Source organism: Chiloscyllium plagiosum, chromosome 40 (genome assembly GCF_004010195.1).
Source record: "Chiloscyllium plagiosum isolate BGI_BamShark_2017 chromosome 40, ASM401019v2, whole genome shotgun sequence".
Lineage (NCBI taxonomy): Eukaryota > Metazoa > Chordata > Chondrichthyes > Orectolobiformes > Hemiscylliidae > Chiloscyllium > Chiloscyllium plagiosum.
Window position 1 is genome coordinate 12031282 of NC_057749.1, and position 18554 is coordinate 12049835.

The 18554-nt window shown below is 43.3% G+C and overlaps 1 protein-coding gene across 2 annotated transcripts in view; it reads left to right on the plus strand.

Moving 5' to 3' along the window:
* Window positions 1-18051, plus strand: part of klf13 (Kruppel-like factor 13) — a 20377-nt gene extending 2326 nt beyond the window's left edge. For both annotated transcript variants that reach the window (XM_043680338.1, XM_043680337.1), the window contains exon 2: window positions 16621-18051. In XM_043680338.1, the coding sequence (XP_043536273.1) occupies window positions 16621-16907 (287 nt within the window). In that variant the 3' untranslated portion in view covers window positions 16908-18051. The remainder of the gene's footprint in view (window positions 1-16620) is intronic.
* The last annotated feature ends 503 nt before the right edge of the window (window positions 18052-18554 follow it).

An 18554-nucleotide genomic window follows, 5' to 3' on the forward strand; every position in this document is an offset into this window, starting at 1 on the left:
TCTTTCCTATTCTTCTTGTTTCTGCTGTCCCTTTTTCCCTCCACCCCTCTCCTTTCTGCACCCTCTTGCTCCCTTCTGTCTATCTGATTTCATCCCCTCACCCTTTTCTACTGTCTCCCCCACTTCCCCCCACCTCTACCCAACACTCCCTCCTCCCGCTCCCTCCCATCTTCCCCTTAATCTCACTGCCTTATCCCTCCATCTACCAGTTCCCTCTGCCTTTCTCTCTTTCTCCCTAACACTTCCCTCCTCCTCCCTCTCCTCCCCACTCCCTCATCCTTTATTAAAGGATTTTTGTAAAACCTGAAAATTCCTACCTAATAGCAATTTAAGTTTACGTCACATTCCCAGCTTCTCAGTAGACCTAAGGATGGACAGTAAATTGGAGCCTTGCTAGTGATGGGTGCCCATTTCATCGGAATGAAGAATAAGACATTCTTATGTGGGGCGTTACACAGTTCGATTCTAGTCTTGCTCCATGTTCACACAGGTACTTAGGAACCAAAAGCCTTGCTGACTTCCTCCTCTTGCACTCGGGTGCTGAGATCAGTTGACTCAGCAGGGACCAGGAATTGAGTCCAGTTTGTGGTAGAAAAGGGTGGGTGCAGGGGATCTGTGAAGTTTGAGTATTTCAGCTCTTCTTCCATTTGTTGAACTTCTCCATAAAGGCATAAAAATAGACAAAGGTGAACAATTCAAACTCTACATTTTTTAATCAAATAAATAGCCAGTTACCTACCTGCCTAGTTCATAGAGGAAGCAGCAAATTGAGTTGTTTTTCTGCACAGTTAATGATAAATTAGTGGTGGCCTTTTGGGTCTCCCTATGATTGCTCTGCCACGGTAGTTGGGTAAATTTGCCTGTTTTTTAATTCTTTCAGGGGACATGGGTGGCACTGGCTGGTCAGAATTTATTGCCCATCCCTTGTTGACCTTGAGAAAGTAGTGGTGAGCTGTCTTCTTGAACTGCCAAGTCTGTGTCCTGAAGGTTGACCCACAATGCTGTTTAAGGAAGGAATTCCATGATTTGCCATGAATTCCATGTGACAGTGAGAGAATGGTGATATATTCCCAAGTCAGGAAGATGAGTGGTTTGGAGAGGAACTTGCAGGTGATTATGTTTTCATGTATTTGCTACCATTGTCCTTCTAGATAAAAGTGGTCGTAGGTTTGTCGCAGGAGCCTGTTAATTTGATGTTGCCTCTTGGCAACTGGCTGATGACATTCTGTAATAATACAGCAAGTGTCAGTTAGAAAAAAACTTGTGCAGTATTTACACACGAATTAGATCAAAAGAACGCAAGGATATTTACCTAAATCAGAAAGCTCTCCTAAGTTACCTCTCATCTCCCCATATCCTTCATTAGACCATACAACATAGGAGCAGAAATTAGGCCATTCAGCCCATCAAGTCTGCTCCACCATTCAATCATGGCTGATAAATTTCTCAATCCCATTCTCCCATTTTCTCCCCATAACCCTTGATCCCCTTTACAATCAAGAACCTATCTATTTCTGTCTTAAATATGACTTGGCGTCCACAGCCTTCTGTGAAAGTTAATTCCATAGATTCACCACTCTCAGGCTGAAGAAATTTCTCCTTTATCTCTGTTCAAAAAGGTCTTTCTTTTAGTCTAAGGCTGTGTCCTTGGGTCCTAGTCTCTACTGCCAATAGAAACATCTTCCCAACACCCACTGTGTCCAGGCATTCAGAATTCTATAAGTTTCAATCGGATCCCCCCTTATCCTTCTAAACTCCATTGAGTATAGACATAGAGTCCTCAAATGTTCCTCTTATGTTAAGCTTTTCATTCTTGAGACCATTCCCGTGAATCTCCTCTGAACACGCTCAAGGGCCAGTACAGCCTTCCTGAAATATGGGGCCAAAACCTGCACACAACACTCCAAGTGTGACCTGTCCTATCTGTCCAGCTTCTTTCCCATTTGTCCGCTGCACCCTCCCCTCTGACCTATCACCATTACTCCCACCTCCCTCCAGTTAAAACGCTCTCACCTTCCTCCCAGCCCTACCCCCACCCCCCTCCCATTTATCTCCCACCCCCTCGGCTCACAGCCTCACTCCTAATGAAGGGCTTTTGCCCGAAACATCGACTCTCCTGCTCCTCGGATGCTGCCTGACCTGCTGTGCTTTTCCAGCACCATACTCTTGACTCCAAATGTGGCTTGATCAGAGCCTCAGAAGTACATCCCTGCTTTTATATTCAAATCCTCTCAAAATAAATGCCATCACTGCATTTGCCTTCCTAACTACTGACTCAATCTACAAGTTTAGCTTGAGAGAATCCTAGACTAGAATTCCCAAGTCTCTTTGCACTTCAGACTTCTGAATTTTCTCCCCATTTAGAAAATAGTGCATGCCTCTATTCTTCCTACCAAAGTGCATGACCTCTCACTTTCCCACATTGTATTCTTTAAGCTCAAGATCTAGTACCATTCATGCATCACTGCTCTCCTTTTTGAAGGCACCTGGTCCACCAAACATTCAAGTTTGGCACTCCCATCTATGTGAAACCCTTTGCAATGTTCCAAAGTCTTTGAATTTCTCCAATTCTTGCATCTCCCTGTTAAATTGTTCCCCAACTGGTGCCTTTCCATCTCTCCCTCCTCTACACTGACCCTTAAAATATAGCTGTAACTGAATTTGTGGTCATCTGCCCCAATATTTCTGCATTCACTCTGAAATTTTGATTGTTATTTCTCCTTGATATTTTTATGATGATAACAATGCTATATAAATACAAGTTGGTAATGATGACAACTTCTGAAATATCAAAACATATAAAAACACCACAGCTGGAAGGTGTTCAGAACAATATTGGAATTAAGATATGAAATGGGATCAGAAGTGGACCATTAGAAACACGAACAGGAGTAGGTCATTCGGCCCCTTAAAGCATGCTCTGCCATTCAGTAGGATCATAGCTGATCCAACATTCCTCACATCCAATTTCCTGCAGTACAGGCTCTTCGGCCCTCGATGTTGTGCCAACATGTGAAACCAATCTGAAGCCCATCGAACCTAAACTATTCCATTCTTGTCCATGTGCCTACCCAATGACCATTTAAAGGCCCTTAAAGTTGACAAGTCTCCTACTGTTGCAAGCAGGCCGTTTCACATACTTACTACTGTCTGAGTAAAGAAACAATCGCTGACCTCTGTCCTATACTCATCACCCCTCAATTTAAAGCTATGTCCCTTCGTGCTAGCCATCACCATCCAAAGAAAAAGGCCCTCACTGTCCCCCTTTCTAACCCACTGATCATTTTGTATGTCTCGAAGTCATCTCTCAACCTTGTTCTTTCTAACGAAAACAGCCTCAAGTCCCTCAGCCTTTCCACATAAGACCTTTCCTCCATACCAGGCAACATCCTAATAAATCTCCTCTGAACCCTTTCCAATGCTTCGACATTCTTCCTGAAATGTGACAACCAGAAATGTACGCAATACTCCAAGTGCGGCCGTACCAGAGCTTTGTACAGCTGCAACATGACCTCAGGCTCCGAAACTCAATCCCTCTACCAATAAAAACTTACACACTGTATGCCTTCTTAACAACCCTATCAACCTGGGTGTCAACTTTCTGGGATGTGTGTACTTGGATACCAGGTCTCTCTGCTCATCTACGCTACCAAGAATCTTACCATTAGCCCAGTACTCTATTCTTGTTACTCCTTCCAAAGTGAATCACCTCACACTTTTCCACATTAAACCCTATTTGCCACCTCTCAACCCAGCTCTGCAGCTTATTTATGTCAGTAACCTGCAACATCCTTCAGCACTATCCACAACTCCACCAGTCTTAGTGTCAACCGCAAATTTACTAACCCATTCTTCTACACCCACATCCAGGGTGAGCAACAGCCCCAAAACAGATCCTTGTGGTCCACCACTAGTAACTGAACTCCAGAATGAACATTTCACATCAACCACTACCTTGTATCTCTTGATGCTAGCCAATTTCTGATCCAAACCGCTAATTCACCCTCAATCCCATGCCTCCATATTTTTGCAATAGCCTACCAAGGGGAACCTTATCAAATGCTTTATTGACATCCATATATGCCACATCAACTGTTTTATCCTCATGCACCTGTTTGGTCACCTTCTCAAAGAACTCTAAGGTTTGTGAGGCATGACCTACCCTTCACAAAATTAATTTTACACAAGGGCTCTACCTCCATGGTTGTTTTTGGCAAGGAGTTGCAAAGACTCCTTACGCTCGGAGAGAGGTTGTTCTTCCTCATCTCAGTCTGAAATTTATTCTGAGACTATGCCCTCTCGTCCTAGACTTTCCCATGAGGGGAAACATCCTCACAACATTAACTCTGTAAAGGCCCTTAAGAATCCACTATGATTCAATGTGTTCACCTCTCATTCTTCTATACTTCAGTCAGTAGAGTTCCATCCTATTTAGCCTTTGCTCCTAAGACAATAGACAATAAACAATAGGTGCAGGAGTAGGCCATTTTGCCCTTCGAGCCTGCACCACCATTCAATATGATCATGGCTGATCATCCTTAATCAGTATCCTGTTCCTGCCTTATCTCCATAACCCTTGATTCCACTATCCTTGACAGCTCTATCCAACTCTTTCTTAAATGAATCCAGAGACTGGGCCTCCACTGCTCTCTGGGGCAAAGCATTCCTCACAGCCACCACTCTCTGGGTGAAGACGTTTTTCCTCATCTCTGTCCTAAATAGTCTACCCCGTATTTTTAAGCTGTGTCCTCTGGTTCGGCACTCACCCATCAGCGGAAACATGTTTCCTGCCTCCAGAGTGTCCAATCCTTTAATAATCTTATACATCTCAATCAGATCCCCTCTGTCTTCTAAACTCAAGGGGGTATACAAGCCCAGTCACTCCAATCTTTCAGGGTAAGATAGTCCAGCCATTCCAGGAATTGACCTCGTGAACCTACACTGCACTCCCTCAATAGCCAGAATGTCTTTCCTCAAATTTGGAGACCAGATCTGCACAGAGAGAGAGAGATATGTCAGAGAGATGGAGATGTCAGAGGGAGAGATGCCAAAGAAAGAGAGAGAGAGATGACAAAGTGAGAGCGAGATGTCAGAGAGAGAGGGAGAGATGTCAGAGAGAGAGAGAGCGAGAGATGTCAGTATATTGGGTCCCAGCACTGATCCCTGCAGTACCCCACTGGTCACTGCCTGCCATTCCGAAATAGAGCCATTTATCACTACTCTTTGTTTCCTATCAGCCAACCAACGTTCAATCCAAGTTAGTACTTTGCCCCCAATACCATGCGCCCTAATTTTGCTCACTAACCTCCTATGTGGGACTTTATCAAAAGCTTTCTGAAAACTTCCAGGTACACTACATCTACTGGATCTCCCTTGTCGATCTTCAGTTACATCCTCAAAAAATTCCAGAAGATTAGTCAAGCATGATTTCCCCTTCATTAATCCATGCTGACTCTGACCTATCCTGTTACTACTATCCAGATGTGTCGTAATTTGATCCTTTATAATAGACTCCAGCATCTTTCCCACCATTGAGGTCAGACTAACTGGTCTATAATTCCCTCCATCGCAGGAATCATTCTAGTGAGCATCTTTTGAACTGTTTCCAAAGAAATTATGTATTCTTTAAGGACAGGGGCAGCAGATACATAGGAACACCACCTGCAAATTCCCCTCCAAGCCCCTCAACGTCCTGACTTGGAGTCGCAGAAATGTTTAGCATGGAAAGAGACCCTACAGTCCAACCTGTCCATGCTGACCAAATATTCTAAATTAATCTAGTCCCATTTTCCAGCATTTGGTCCATATCCCTCTAAACCCTTCCTATTCATATACCCATCCAGATGCCTTTTAAAGGTTTAATTGTACCAGCCTCCACCATTTCCTCTGGCATCTCATTTCATACATGCATCATCCTCTGTGTGAAAAAATTGCCTCTCAGGTCCCTTTTTAAATCCTTCCCACTCACCTTAAACCTAAGTCCTCTAGTTTTGGACTCCCTTCTCCTGGGAAAAAGACCTTGACTATTCACCCTATCCAAGTCTCTCATGATTTTATAAATCTCTATAAGGTCACCCCTCAGCCTCCGACAGTCCAGATAAAATAGCCCAAGTCTATTCAGCCTCTCCCTGTAGCTCAAACCCTCAAGCTCAAGCAATATCCTTGTAAATGTTTTCTGAACTCTTTCAAGCTTCACAACATCTTTCCTACAGCAGGGAGACTAGAATTGCATGCAGTATTCCAAAAGTGGCTTAACCAATATCCTGTACAGCCACTACACGACCTCCCAAATCCAATACTCAAAACAATGACAAATAAAGATAAGCGTACCAAATGCGTACTTCACTACCCTGTCTACCTGTGACTGGGCTTTCAAGGAACTATGAACCTGCACTTGGAAATATATCACAGTTCTTTCAGTGTTGCCGGATTAGAATTCTGGAATGGCCTCTCTGACAGTGCTGTGGGTCTATCTAAACCTCAAGGATTGCAGCAGGTCAAAGAGGCACTTTCTACAAGGACAAATAGGAATGGATGAAATGGTAGCCCAGCCAGAAATAGCCACATTCTGTGAACAAATAATTTTAAAAGAAACCTTCCTACGTAGTCACTTATAAAACATTCTGACCTTGCAACATGCCTGTCAGTTGGGTGGCTGCCAACAGTCCCAGTTTAAGGCTTTTCATTCATTGTTAGTCCACTGGCATTGGTCTTTGTTCTCCCAAAATGAACTTCACATTTTACCAAGTTGTATACCATTTGTCAATTTTTTGCCCACTTGCTTGACCTATCAGTATCTCTCCGTAACCTATTTGTATCACTCTCACAACTTGCGTTTCCACCTACTTTTGTCTCATCTGCAAACTTGGCTACAATACATTTGATTCCTTGTTCGAAGTCATTAATATATATTGTAAACTATTGCATTCCCAGCACTGATCTTTGTGGATCCCCAATGATTACAAGTTGCCAGCCTGAAAAAGAACCTCTTATACCCAATTTCTGTTTCATGCATCAATTCTCTCTTTGTGCAGTACTATGGGTTCTTCTCTCATGACGTCATCTTTTGTGAGGTACCTAGTCAAACATCTTCTCAAAGTTCAAGTACAACACATTTAGTGATTTCCCCCTCTATCCATTCTGGTTGAGACTTCCTTGGAAAGCTTGAATAAATTAGGCAGACGTGACCTTTCTTTCATGAAGCTATGCTAACTCTGCTTGAGGGGGGGATAAAGAAACTAAAGAATGGCAGATGCTGAAAATCAGAAAGAAAAACAAAAACAAATTGCTGTAAAAACTCAACAGGTCTGGCAACATCTTTGGAGAAAAAAAGAAGAGCCACTGGACCTGAAATGTTAACTCTACTTTCATGCTTTTGATGGGTTTAAGGGCCAATTTGCAAATAGCTAACAGATTCAGCCTCAGGCAAAAGGCTTTCAAATAAAAGAAACACTTCTACAAAGAAAGGGGAGCGGCCAGTTCTCCCACTCAGCTTATCTTTGGTTTTTGCAGTCAGGCAATTTTGAGGCTGCTGATCCAAATAACAGCAACATGAAAGAGGTTGTTCTGTGCTGACATCTCTCTGTCCTGTAAGACTGTGTTTGATTTTTCATTTTGTGCCAAGAATGTTTATGGCGATTGTTGTAAGTATTTGGAACAGCATCATTAAGTTGGGATAATCTGTTGGGTTTTTGGATAGGTTACGTTATTCTGTATTCTGTTCTCTTTTATTTGTGTTTCATCCAGTAATCTTATTAATAAATTCTGTTTTATTGAAAACTAAGTGGTTTGACCAGCTGCATCACTCCTGGAATATCTGCATTACACCTGCTTAAAACAACTAGCAAAGTTAGGGTCTGGGCTACTTCCTTGAAATGTTTTGAGGGGGTCTGACATGGTCCATAACACTGGATTCTGAATTTAGTCTGTGTGGCTATTACTGACTTTTACCTTCATCTTAACACTCTCTTTAACTTCCTTGGTTGACTATGATTGATTTATCCCTTTCCTTAGAATCTTTCCTCCTTAGTGGGTTATATTCAGCCCTTTAAGCTGGCTCTGCTACTCAATATAATTGTGAATTATCTGTTTATGTTTCAAATTCCACACTCCTGTCCAGCCTGAATGATTCTAGATTCTCTTTAGGTGAGGGAATCAAAAGTCGCAGTAAAACACTTGTCCTTGGGGAAAAAATTCTCATCTTTGTTCTGAAAGATAGACCCCTAATTTTACCCAGCAAAGGAAACATGCTTTCCATGTTCAACTTATCACGACCATTCAAGATTCATAATACGCTTCAACAAATTTACCCCTCATTCTTTTAACCTCCAGTAATAACAAGCACAGCTTGTCCAACCTATCTTCACAAAACAGTCCAGTCATTATAGATACAGGTTGTACCTCCCTGATCTGACACCCTGGTCCAGTATCCACAGTTGGTTCCAGTTCTAGTCTAAAATTGCTGTTAAGGTTACAAGCCATTGCCTGCAAATGCTTGGTCTGCAGTCACATTTATTTTAGTGAAGCACTTTTAATCTGCCTGGACCCTTTAGTGAAAAGATATATTTTATTGTGCACAGCTCAGTGTGGAGAGTGTAAAATTAATTGCTACAACTCACAGGAACAATCGTCTCTGATGTTAGAGCTTATGTAACTTTATTGTTTCAAGGTTCCATATTAAGGAACATGTATTGTTTTAACGATTTACAGGAGGAAAATTGAATGAACCTTATAATGAAATGCATAAGTATTATGAGCAACATATTGCAAAGTACTTTTTAATAGTGTTTAAGACTCCTGTGTCCGGCAAAGGCCCAGTTCCGAGACTGCTGGATTATGGTGATACAACTTATATCACTCTCGTAAACCTCCTCTGAATTGCCTCCTACACATTTATATCCTTCCGTAAATAAGGAAATCAAACCTGCACACTGTATTCAGGATAGGGTCTTGTCAGCAAACTGCTTGTTCATCAGTCTACCTGAAGGACGAATTGAATCATTGGGTCATATCCTGTTTTATTTATTCAGACAATTCATCAAAACAGACACTATCAGTTAGCTGACATGCCTTTGCTTTTTCATAGAATGGTATGTTTGCTGTTAATTATTAGACACAACTTATTGTTTTAATCCCTGTCCCTCACCAAGGAACTGTATTCATCCCTAGCTCCTTATCCTCAAGCTAAAGTAAATAATTTGTTGACATAAAAAGAATGGATGTTGCACAATATGCCTGTTAAACCCCTATTTAATGTTATTAGACCTATTTTACACATCATTTAAAATGCCTTGCATTTACAATGTTCCATATTGGAAAATTTCTCTTGACATCAAGTCGCTTTGAAATGGTGAAGTTAGTGCTTTATTTTTATACTATTGGTATTTTTTTTTTCAGATTATAAATAGTTTCAAGGATGGGGAAAGAGAGACAATGTTTCTTAGTGTTGTGGATGACTTCTGCTGTCAGAGATAGTATTTAAGATTTGAGTGTTGGCAGCACTTTGGCCCTGCAGGGCAAGGAGTGATTCACTCACCAAAGTCAGTTCACCTAAAGGCTCAATGTATGTGTACAGTTTCAGTGTGATACTTGGGGATATTGATAAGTGTCCCATTGATCCATTTCAGTTTAATGATGTCAGCCAGCAGAATGATGAAGTTTAGAACTCACCTCAGCATCCTGGATTCAGGTGTAAGAATAATAACCTGCTTTATACAGGAAGGTGAAGAGAAGGTGGCATAATTTTGCATCATTCGGGAGGCAGAGTCTGTGATAGATAAGAGTTACAGGCATGGAGAAAGCTAGGCAACTGTTAGAAGGGGGTCAAAACAGTAATTCCCCTGAAAAAGAAGTATACCGTTTTGGATACTCGGAGGGGGGGGGGTACTTAACATGGGCATGCATTGGGATGCAGGTCTCTAGCACAGAGTCTGTCCCTGTTGCACAGAAGGGAAGGGGGAAAAGGAGGAGAGTGTTAGTCTTTGGGGACTCAGTAGGTACAGGGTCAGATAAAAAGTTTGTTCGGAATGAAAGACACTCCCTGTTGGTGTATTGCCTCCCAGATGCCAGGATCAGTGACGTCTCAGATTATGTCTTTGGGGTCCTGAAGGGAGAGGGTGACCAGCCCCAAGTCGTGATCCACATAGGTACCAACAACATGGGTAGAAAGAGGGATAGGGATGTAAGGCAGGATTTCAGGGTGATGGGGTGGAAGCTGAGAGCTAGAGCAGAGTTGTTATCTCTGGATTGTTACCCGTGCTACATATAGTGAGGCGAAGAGTAGGGAGAGATACCAGCTGAACACGTGGCTGCAGGGATGGTGCAGGAGGGTGGGTTTCAGATATATGGATAATTAAGGCTCATTCTGGGGAAGGTGGGATATCTACAAACAGGATGGTCTTCACTTGAACCAAAAGGGTACTAATATCCTGGGTGGGAAATTTGCTAATGCTATTGGGGTGGGTTTAAACTAGCTCAGCAGGGGTTTGGGAACCTGTCTTGTAGTTCCAGTGCACAGGAGAATGAGAGTAGTGAGGACACGGACAGGATTTCACGGTCACAGGAATGTGCTGGCAGACAGCAAGCTGGTTTGAAGTGTGTCTAGTTCAACGCCACAAGTACTCAAAATAAGGTAGGTGAGCTTACAGTATGGATAGGTACCTGGGACTTCGATGTTGTGGCCATTTCGGAGACATGGATAGAACAGGATCAGGAATGGATGTTGCAATTTCCAGGGTTTAGATCTTTCATTAAGATCAGGGAAGGTGGTAAAAGAGGGGAAGGTGTGGCTTTGTTAGTCAAGGACAGTATAATGGTGGCTGAAAGAACGTTTGATGAGGACTTGTCTACTGAGGTGGTATGGGTTGAGGTTCGAAACAGGAGAGAGGTCGCACTGCTGGGAGTATTTTATAGGCCTCCGCAAAGTTCCAGGGATGTGGAGGAGAGGATTGGCAAAACGATTCTGGGAAGGAGTGAAAGGAACATGGCGATCATTATGGGGGACTTTAACTTTACCAACATTGACTGGAAATGCTATAACTCTAGTATGTCAGGTGGATCAGGTTTTGTCCAATATTGTAGAAGGGCTTCTTGACAGAATGTCGAAGGGCTGACAAGGGGGGAGGCGACACTGGATCTGGTGCTTGGTAATGAACCAGGCCAGGTGTTTGATTTAGTAGTAGGGGAGCACTTTGAAGAGAGTGATCATAATTTGATTATGTTTAGTTTAGTGACGGAAAGGGATAGGCACATGCCACAGGACAAGAGTTATAAATGGGGGAAGGGCAATTATAATGTGATTAGGCAAGACTTAGGAGGCATAGATTGGGTAGCAAAATGCAGGGGATGAGGTTCAGTTGAAATGTGGAGCTGGTTTAAGGAACTGATATTGCATGTCCTCGATAGGTCTATCCCTGTCAGGCAGGGAGGAAGTGATAAGGTAAGGGAACTGTGGTTTACGACAGAATTTGCATCTCTTGTTAAGCAGAAGAGGGAGGCTTATGCGACGTTGAGACGAGATGGTTCAGATGGAGTGATGGAGAGGTACAGATTAGTTAGGAAAGATTTAAAGAGAGAGTTAAGAAGAGCAAGGAGGGGACATGAGCAGTCTTTGGCAGGTAAGTTAAGGAGAATCCTAAAGTTTTCACTCAGGAAAAGGAGAGTATTGTAGAGAAGAAGAATGAGATACGGGCCATTAGACTAGAAAGATTGAGGTTAGTAAGGAGGAGATGTTATCAATTTTAGAATGTGTGAAAGTAGATAAGTCCCCTGGGCCAGATGGGATTTATCCAAAGATTCTCTGGGTAACAAGGGAGGAGATGGCAGAGTCTTTGGCCTTGATCTTTGAGTCACTCATTGTCTACAGGCTTAGTATCAGAGGCCTGGAGGATTGCAAATGTTGTGCCCTTGTTCAAGAAGGGCAGTGAAGATGACCCAGGTAATTATAGACCAGTGAGCCTTATGTCTGTTGTAGGAAATGTTTTGGAAAGGATTATAAGAAATAGGATTTATAATCATCTAGCAAGCAACAATTTGATAGGAGATAGTAAACATGGTTTTGTCAAGGACAGGTCATGTCTCACAAACCTCATTGAGTTTTTTGAGAGGGTGACCAAGCATGTGGATGAGGGTAGGGCAGTTGACGTGGTGTACATGGACTTCAGTAAAGCCTTTGATAAGGTTCCACATGGTAGGCTATTGGAGAAAATGTGAAGGCATGGGATTGAGGGTGATTTAGCAGTTTGGCTTTCTGTAAGAAGGCAATGAGTGGTGGTTGATGGAAAATATTCAGCCTGGAGTCCTGTTGCTAGTGGTATGCCACAAGGATCTGTTTTTGGACCAATGTTGTTTGTCATTTTTATAAGTGACTGGGACAGAGGCATAGGTGGGTGGGTTAGTAAGTTTGCAGGTGATGCTAAAGTTGGTGGAGTGTTGGACAGTGTGGAAGAATGTTGAGGGTTGCGGGGGAATTTGGATAAACTGCAGAATTGGACTGAGAGGTGGCAAATGGGAGTTCAATGCAGGTAAGTGTGAGGTGATTCACTTTGGGAAGAATAACAGGAAGGCAGAATACTTGGTCAATGGAAAGATTCTTCATGGTATGGATGTGCAGAGGGATCTCTATGTACATAGATCCCAGGTTGATAGTGCTGTTAAAAAGGCATAGAATGTGTTAGGTTTTATTGAGTACCAGAGCTGTAATGTCATGCTGCAACTGTATAAAACGCTAGTGCAGCCTCACTTGGAATACTGTGTGCAGTTCTGGTTGCCCCATTATAGGAAGGATGTGGACTCATTAGAAACGGTGCAGAGGAGATTTATCAGGGTGTTGCCTGGTCTGGAGCGAAGGTCTTATGAGGAAAAGCTGAGGGACTTGGGTCTGTTCTCATTGGAAAGAAGGCAGCTAAGAGGTGATATAATGGAGACATACAAGACGATCAGAGGATTAGATAGGGTGGACAGTGAGTGTCTTTTTTCCGAGGATGATGACATCAGCTTGTACGAGGGGGCACAGTTGCAAATTGAGGAGTGGTAGATTTAAGACAGATGTCAGAGTCAGGTTACTTACTCAGAGTGGTTAAGGATATGGAATATCCTGCCTGTCAATGTAGTTAACTTAGCCACATTAGGGGCATTTAAATAGTCCTTGGATAAGCACATGGATGATAATGGGATGGGCTTAGATTAGTTCATAGATCAGCGCAACATCGAGGGCCGAAGGGCCTGTTCTGTGCTGTATAGTTCTATGCTCTATAAATCGTAATGGCACTGGACTAGTAATCCAGAACTTGGGCTCGTGTTTCGAGAACATGGGTTCAAATTCCATTATTATTGATAGATTTAAATTCAATAACCTGGAATATAAATCTTGTTTCGGTAATCTCATTGTAAAAACCCAACTGGTTCACTAACATCTGGAGGGAAATCATCTTTGCCTGGTCCAAACTATGTGCCCCCAGAATCTCAGTAACTTGGTTGACTTTTAACTGTCTTCTGAAATTTCCTCACAAACCACTCAAGGGCATTTTAGGGATGGACAACAAATACTTGCCTTTGTCAGCAACGCTGATAGCCCATGAAAGAATTAATAAAGACAGATAGCCCAAGGCACTTCACATCAATGTAACCAGCCAAAATGTGATGCTAAAATAGATATTAGGACAGTTGACCAAATGCATGCACAAAGAGGAAAGTCTTAAGCCTCACATTTGTCCTGAAACGCCTATGCGAGAGTGTCAGGTAAGAGTTGCAACTAATATAAAGAGTAGAATCTAGCTTGACTGTAATGACTCAGTGGTGAAATAGACAGACTGGGTTCATACCTAGAAATGTGGTGCTTAAATGACTGGTACCTCTGAACCCTATCCAAATGAAAATTAGTTTAGGGGTGGAGAGGGGAATCCAAATTTAGTTTAAATAAAAGTAAAGTGGGCATTAGAGATTTGAAATAAAAACAAAGGGCTTGAGAAATTCAACAGGTCTTGCAGCATCTGTAGAGAGACAGGGAAAGTTAACATTTCAAGTCTGATATCACTTGTTTGGAGAACGCATTCTCTCTGTATTGAATTGAATTGCATTTATTGTCACATGTACTCATGAGTACAGTGAAAGGTTTACAAGTTGCCACTTAGTGCCATCTTGGGTAAAAAGGTACCTAGGTACAGAGGAGAAAGTGAGGACTGCAGATGCTGGAGATCAGAGCTGAAAAATATGTTGCTGGAAAAGCGCAGCAGGTCAGGCAGCATCCAAGGAGCAGGAGAATCGATGTTTCAGGCATAAGTCCTTCTTCAGGAATGAGGAAGGTGTGCAAAGCAGACTAAGATCAAAGGTAGGGAGGAGGGACTTGGGGGAGGGGCGTTGGGAATGCGATAGGTGAAAGGAGGTTAAGGTGAGGGTGATAGGCCAGAGAGGGGGTGGGGGCGGAGAGGTCGGGAAGACGACTGCAGGTCAAGAAGGTGGTGCTGAGTCCGAGGATTGGGACTGAGATAAGGTAGGGGGATGGGAAATGAGGAAGCAGGAAAAATCTGCATTCATCCCTTGTGGTTGGAGGGTTCCTAGGCGGAAGATGAGGCGCTCTTCCTCCAGGCGTCGTGTTGCCATGGTCTGGCGTTGGAGGAAGCCAATGACCTGCATGTCCTTGGTGGAGTTCAAGTATTCAGCCACAGGTCGGTTGAGTTGGTTGGTGCGGGTGTCCCAGAGGTGTTCTCTGAAACGTTCCGCAAGTTGGCAGCCTGTCTCCCCAATGTAGAGAAAGCCACATCAGGTGCAGCGGATGCAGTAATGGAGGTGCAGGTGAATTTCTGACGGATATGGAAGGATCCCTTGGGGCCTTGGAGGGAAGTGAGGGGGGGAGGTGTGGGTGCAAGTTTTGCATTTCTTGCGGTTGCAGGGGAAGGTGCCAGGAGTGGTGGTTGGGTTGGTGGGGGTGTGTGGACCTGACGAGGGAGTTGCGGAGGGAGTGGTCTTTCTGGAACGCTGATAGAGGAGGGGAGGGAAATATATCCTTGGTGGTGGGGTCTATTTGGAGGTGGCGGAAATGACAAAGGATGATACGATGTATCTGGAGGTTAGTGGGATGGTAGGTGAGGACCAGTGAGGTTCTGTCCTGGTGGCGATTGGAGAGGCAGGGTTCAAGGGCGGAGGAGCGGGAAGTGGAGGAGATGCGGTGGAGAGCATAGTCAATCACGTCTGAGGGGAAATTGCGGTCTTGGTACAAAGCAGAAAAATAAAGAAAACAAAGTCAAAAGTTAAACATTACAGTCCTTATTAAAATAGTTGAAAAACAAGGAAACACAGTTACGAGTTCAACAACATAGTCTCTATAAGCACCTGGCCATGCTGGCCTTGTACTCCTCCACAATGGCTCAACCTCTCCCCACTGATGCCACGGGCTGTCTGTTCCAGCTCCCGCCCTTGCTGTTGCCCGCCCTGAGCTGCCCCCTCCCGCTCTCGCTGCCGTCCGCCCGCTCCCACTCTCACCATCTGCAGTCCCCAGGACACCGGCTGCCCTGGGTCACTCCCTCCCTCTCTCGCCACCATCCACCCCAGGCCAGCTGCCTTAGGATAATTGCCAGAGGCCAGAGACCTTTTTTTGCTGTCATGTTGGGCATGCCCTCCCCGTGCTGGCTTAATCTCCTCCATAATGATTTCCCCCTCACTGCACAAACTCGTACCTTGCACAAGGTAAAAAGATTATAAATTAAGAAGAAAAAGCGAAAGAATAAAAAAGGCAGATGGAACAGATGGGCCACAAGGAGGAGCCCTCACCCTGTAATGATAATCTGACACCATCTTGTGATTTTTCCAAAGAAGCTATCTGTTTTGCAAAGAATTAAATTTGAGTTCCATTGTAGAACTTCAGCACAAAAATCAAGATTAATGTTCCAGTGTAAGTCTAAAAGGAGCATTGCACTGCTGTGGATAAGATGTTTTGCCAAGGTCCAATTAAGCCTGCTCAGTGTTTGTGCAGATTCTAAGGCACTGTTTTGAAAAAGAGTAAAGAAGTTATTTCTTTTTTTTCTCTTTTTTTTTTACAAAATGCACCAATCTTTATTCAAATTCCACCACTAGGAAGATAGGAAAACACCCGGGTGGCCAGTGACAAACACTGCCCTTCACATCAAGGGACAGTGCTGTGTGATCAAAACAGTGAAGGGGAGGGTAGGGACTAAATCAAAATAGAGTTGGAGGGAGAAATGATGCACTCCACTCCCTGCGGCGCCCACCTCTCCCTGAACAACTCCAGGATGTTGGTCGACACCGCGTGCTCCTTCTCCAAGGACACCCGGGCTCTAATGTAACCGCGGAAGAGGGGCAGGCAGTCGGCCCTAACGACCCCTTCCACGCCCGCTGCCTGGACCTGTTAATGGCCAGTTTGGCCCAAAGAAGTTATTTCTGGTGCCTTGACCAATAATTATTCCTAATCAACAACACGAGAAACAGATTTTTTTAATTGGCGTTTTCTGAGCGCAAACTGTTGCATTTCCTGCATTTACAACATTTCAAAGAGTGCTGCATTAACTGTAAAGTGTTTTGAGGTGTCTGGTGATTGTGAAAAGCTTCATATAAATGCAAGGTATTTTAAAATCTATTATTAATTAAATCTGTTCATTTTAATTTCAGGTGAGAGGCCGTTCGCATGTACTTGGCCAGATTGCAACAAGAAGTTTGCTCGCTCTGATGAATTGGCTCGACACTACCGCACCCACACAGGCGAGAAGCGTTTCAGCTGCCCCATCTGTGAGAAACGCTTCACGCGCAGCGACCACCTGATGAAGCATGCTCGGCGCCATGTCAATTTCCAGCCCAGCATGCTGAACAGGGCGCACAGCTCACGGCCGAGCTCAGTCAGTGATTACAGCCGATCAGATGCATCCAGCCCAGCGCTAAGTCCCGCCAGCTCGCCCTAAACACTCCTGTGCCCGATTACTAAACTTTTGATTTGTCTAACCTCCCAACCGTGGAACTTCACTGCAATAGTGAAAAACAAAAAGAGAAGTTAGATTGGTCGATGTTGAAGGGACAGCATCACCGCTACCGAGTCTTTAAAAAAATTAGAGTTAACAGCTTTAAGAGAAAACACAAGATGACTACACGTTCACCTCAGGATATGTTACTTTTCTTTTAAACTGCACAATAGAGAAAGCAACATGCAGTTTAGATTTAACCTGGTTCAGTTTTTCCCTCAGGGATGACAGTACATTTCTCCTGTACCATTGCCTTGCCTTAAATATTTGCACTCAGATTGCATCGATGTCATGTTGATATGCAGGGGGATACATAGGTCAATTCTGCTTTTGAAACTTTAATGTTTGTGGCTCAAGTGTTAATCATGGGATTGTTGTAACTTGTATGTTCTTCCAAATCACAGCACACGTTTCATTAGTGGCTGAAAGGGGTTTGCAATTTTCCTGGTCATTTATCCAACCTCCTCCAATATGCTGCATATCACTTTCAGAAGGTAACTAAAGAACAATGCACGAGGTGGAGGAATCGGAGCTTTCCTGTTTCTGAGTTAAAGTCATAAGCTGCCAGTGGATGTTGTCTTTCCTGCTGATCACCATGCCTTCTGTCCCTCTCCACAACAAAAACATAATTACTCTGTAAAATTGTATGCAAACTTAGAAAGTTCATGTTGTGAACGAATGAAAAACCAGAAGCCATTCCAAAATGTTCTGAAGATATTTTAGAAGAGTTTTAAGTGCTGTCAAATGTAGTGTATTGTATACTCTAGGTTATTGGTTGCATTGTGGAATGATAATATACATTCCAAAGGAATCCATGTGGACAGTGTACATACTTGCTTTGCATGGAAGCTATTGCCTCTGGCCCCTTGTGTTTGTTGTGTTGATAGGGTCAGCATAGCACTATTGGTACTTGATGCTGAGATCAGGTAACTTTACTCCTGGACCTCTTGCACTCTCTCATAGTAAATGTGTCTGAAACACATCAACTCGCAGATACTCTTTGATAACCTCCTGTATTTATTTTTGGGTTTCTATTTAACTGTAAAATGCAATAGGCTGGTCCTTTTATTAAAAACAAAGAGGAGAATGTATGGTCAAGTTGAGTGGTTAAATGTTTGTGTGTGTATGATGGAAGCTGAATTAATCTCACTGACTTGTCAGTTAAACTGGTACATAAAAAATTGTCTTACGCCACAAGAATTTAAAGTTTATTTCACAATCTACTCCTCTCCATCAAGAGATTGCATAATTTAAAAACTGTAAATATTTTTCTGATAACTTATCCTGCCTACTCATTGCTCTCCCCCTCACCCCCAAAAAAATGCTTCTCTTTCACTGTAGTATTGGTTCCACAAGCAAGCTGCCCTTCAATACCTTCACTCACATTTGAACTTACACTGTGATTATTGATAAGTCTTTAGTCATGAAAGATAGAATAGTCAAAAGTCTGTCCTGTTCTTAACAAATGCTAGCATTTCTCCAGCAGCAATCATTGGAACATTTGTGGGCGGCAGGGTGGCACAGTGGTTAGCACTGCTGCCTCACAGCGCCAGAAACCTGGGTTCAATTCCCGACTCAGGCGACTGACTG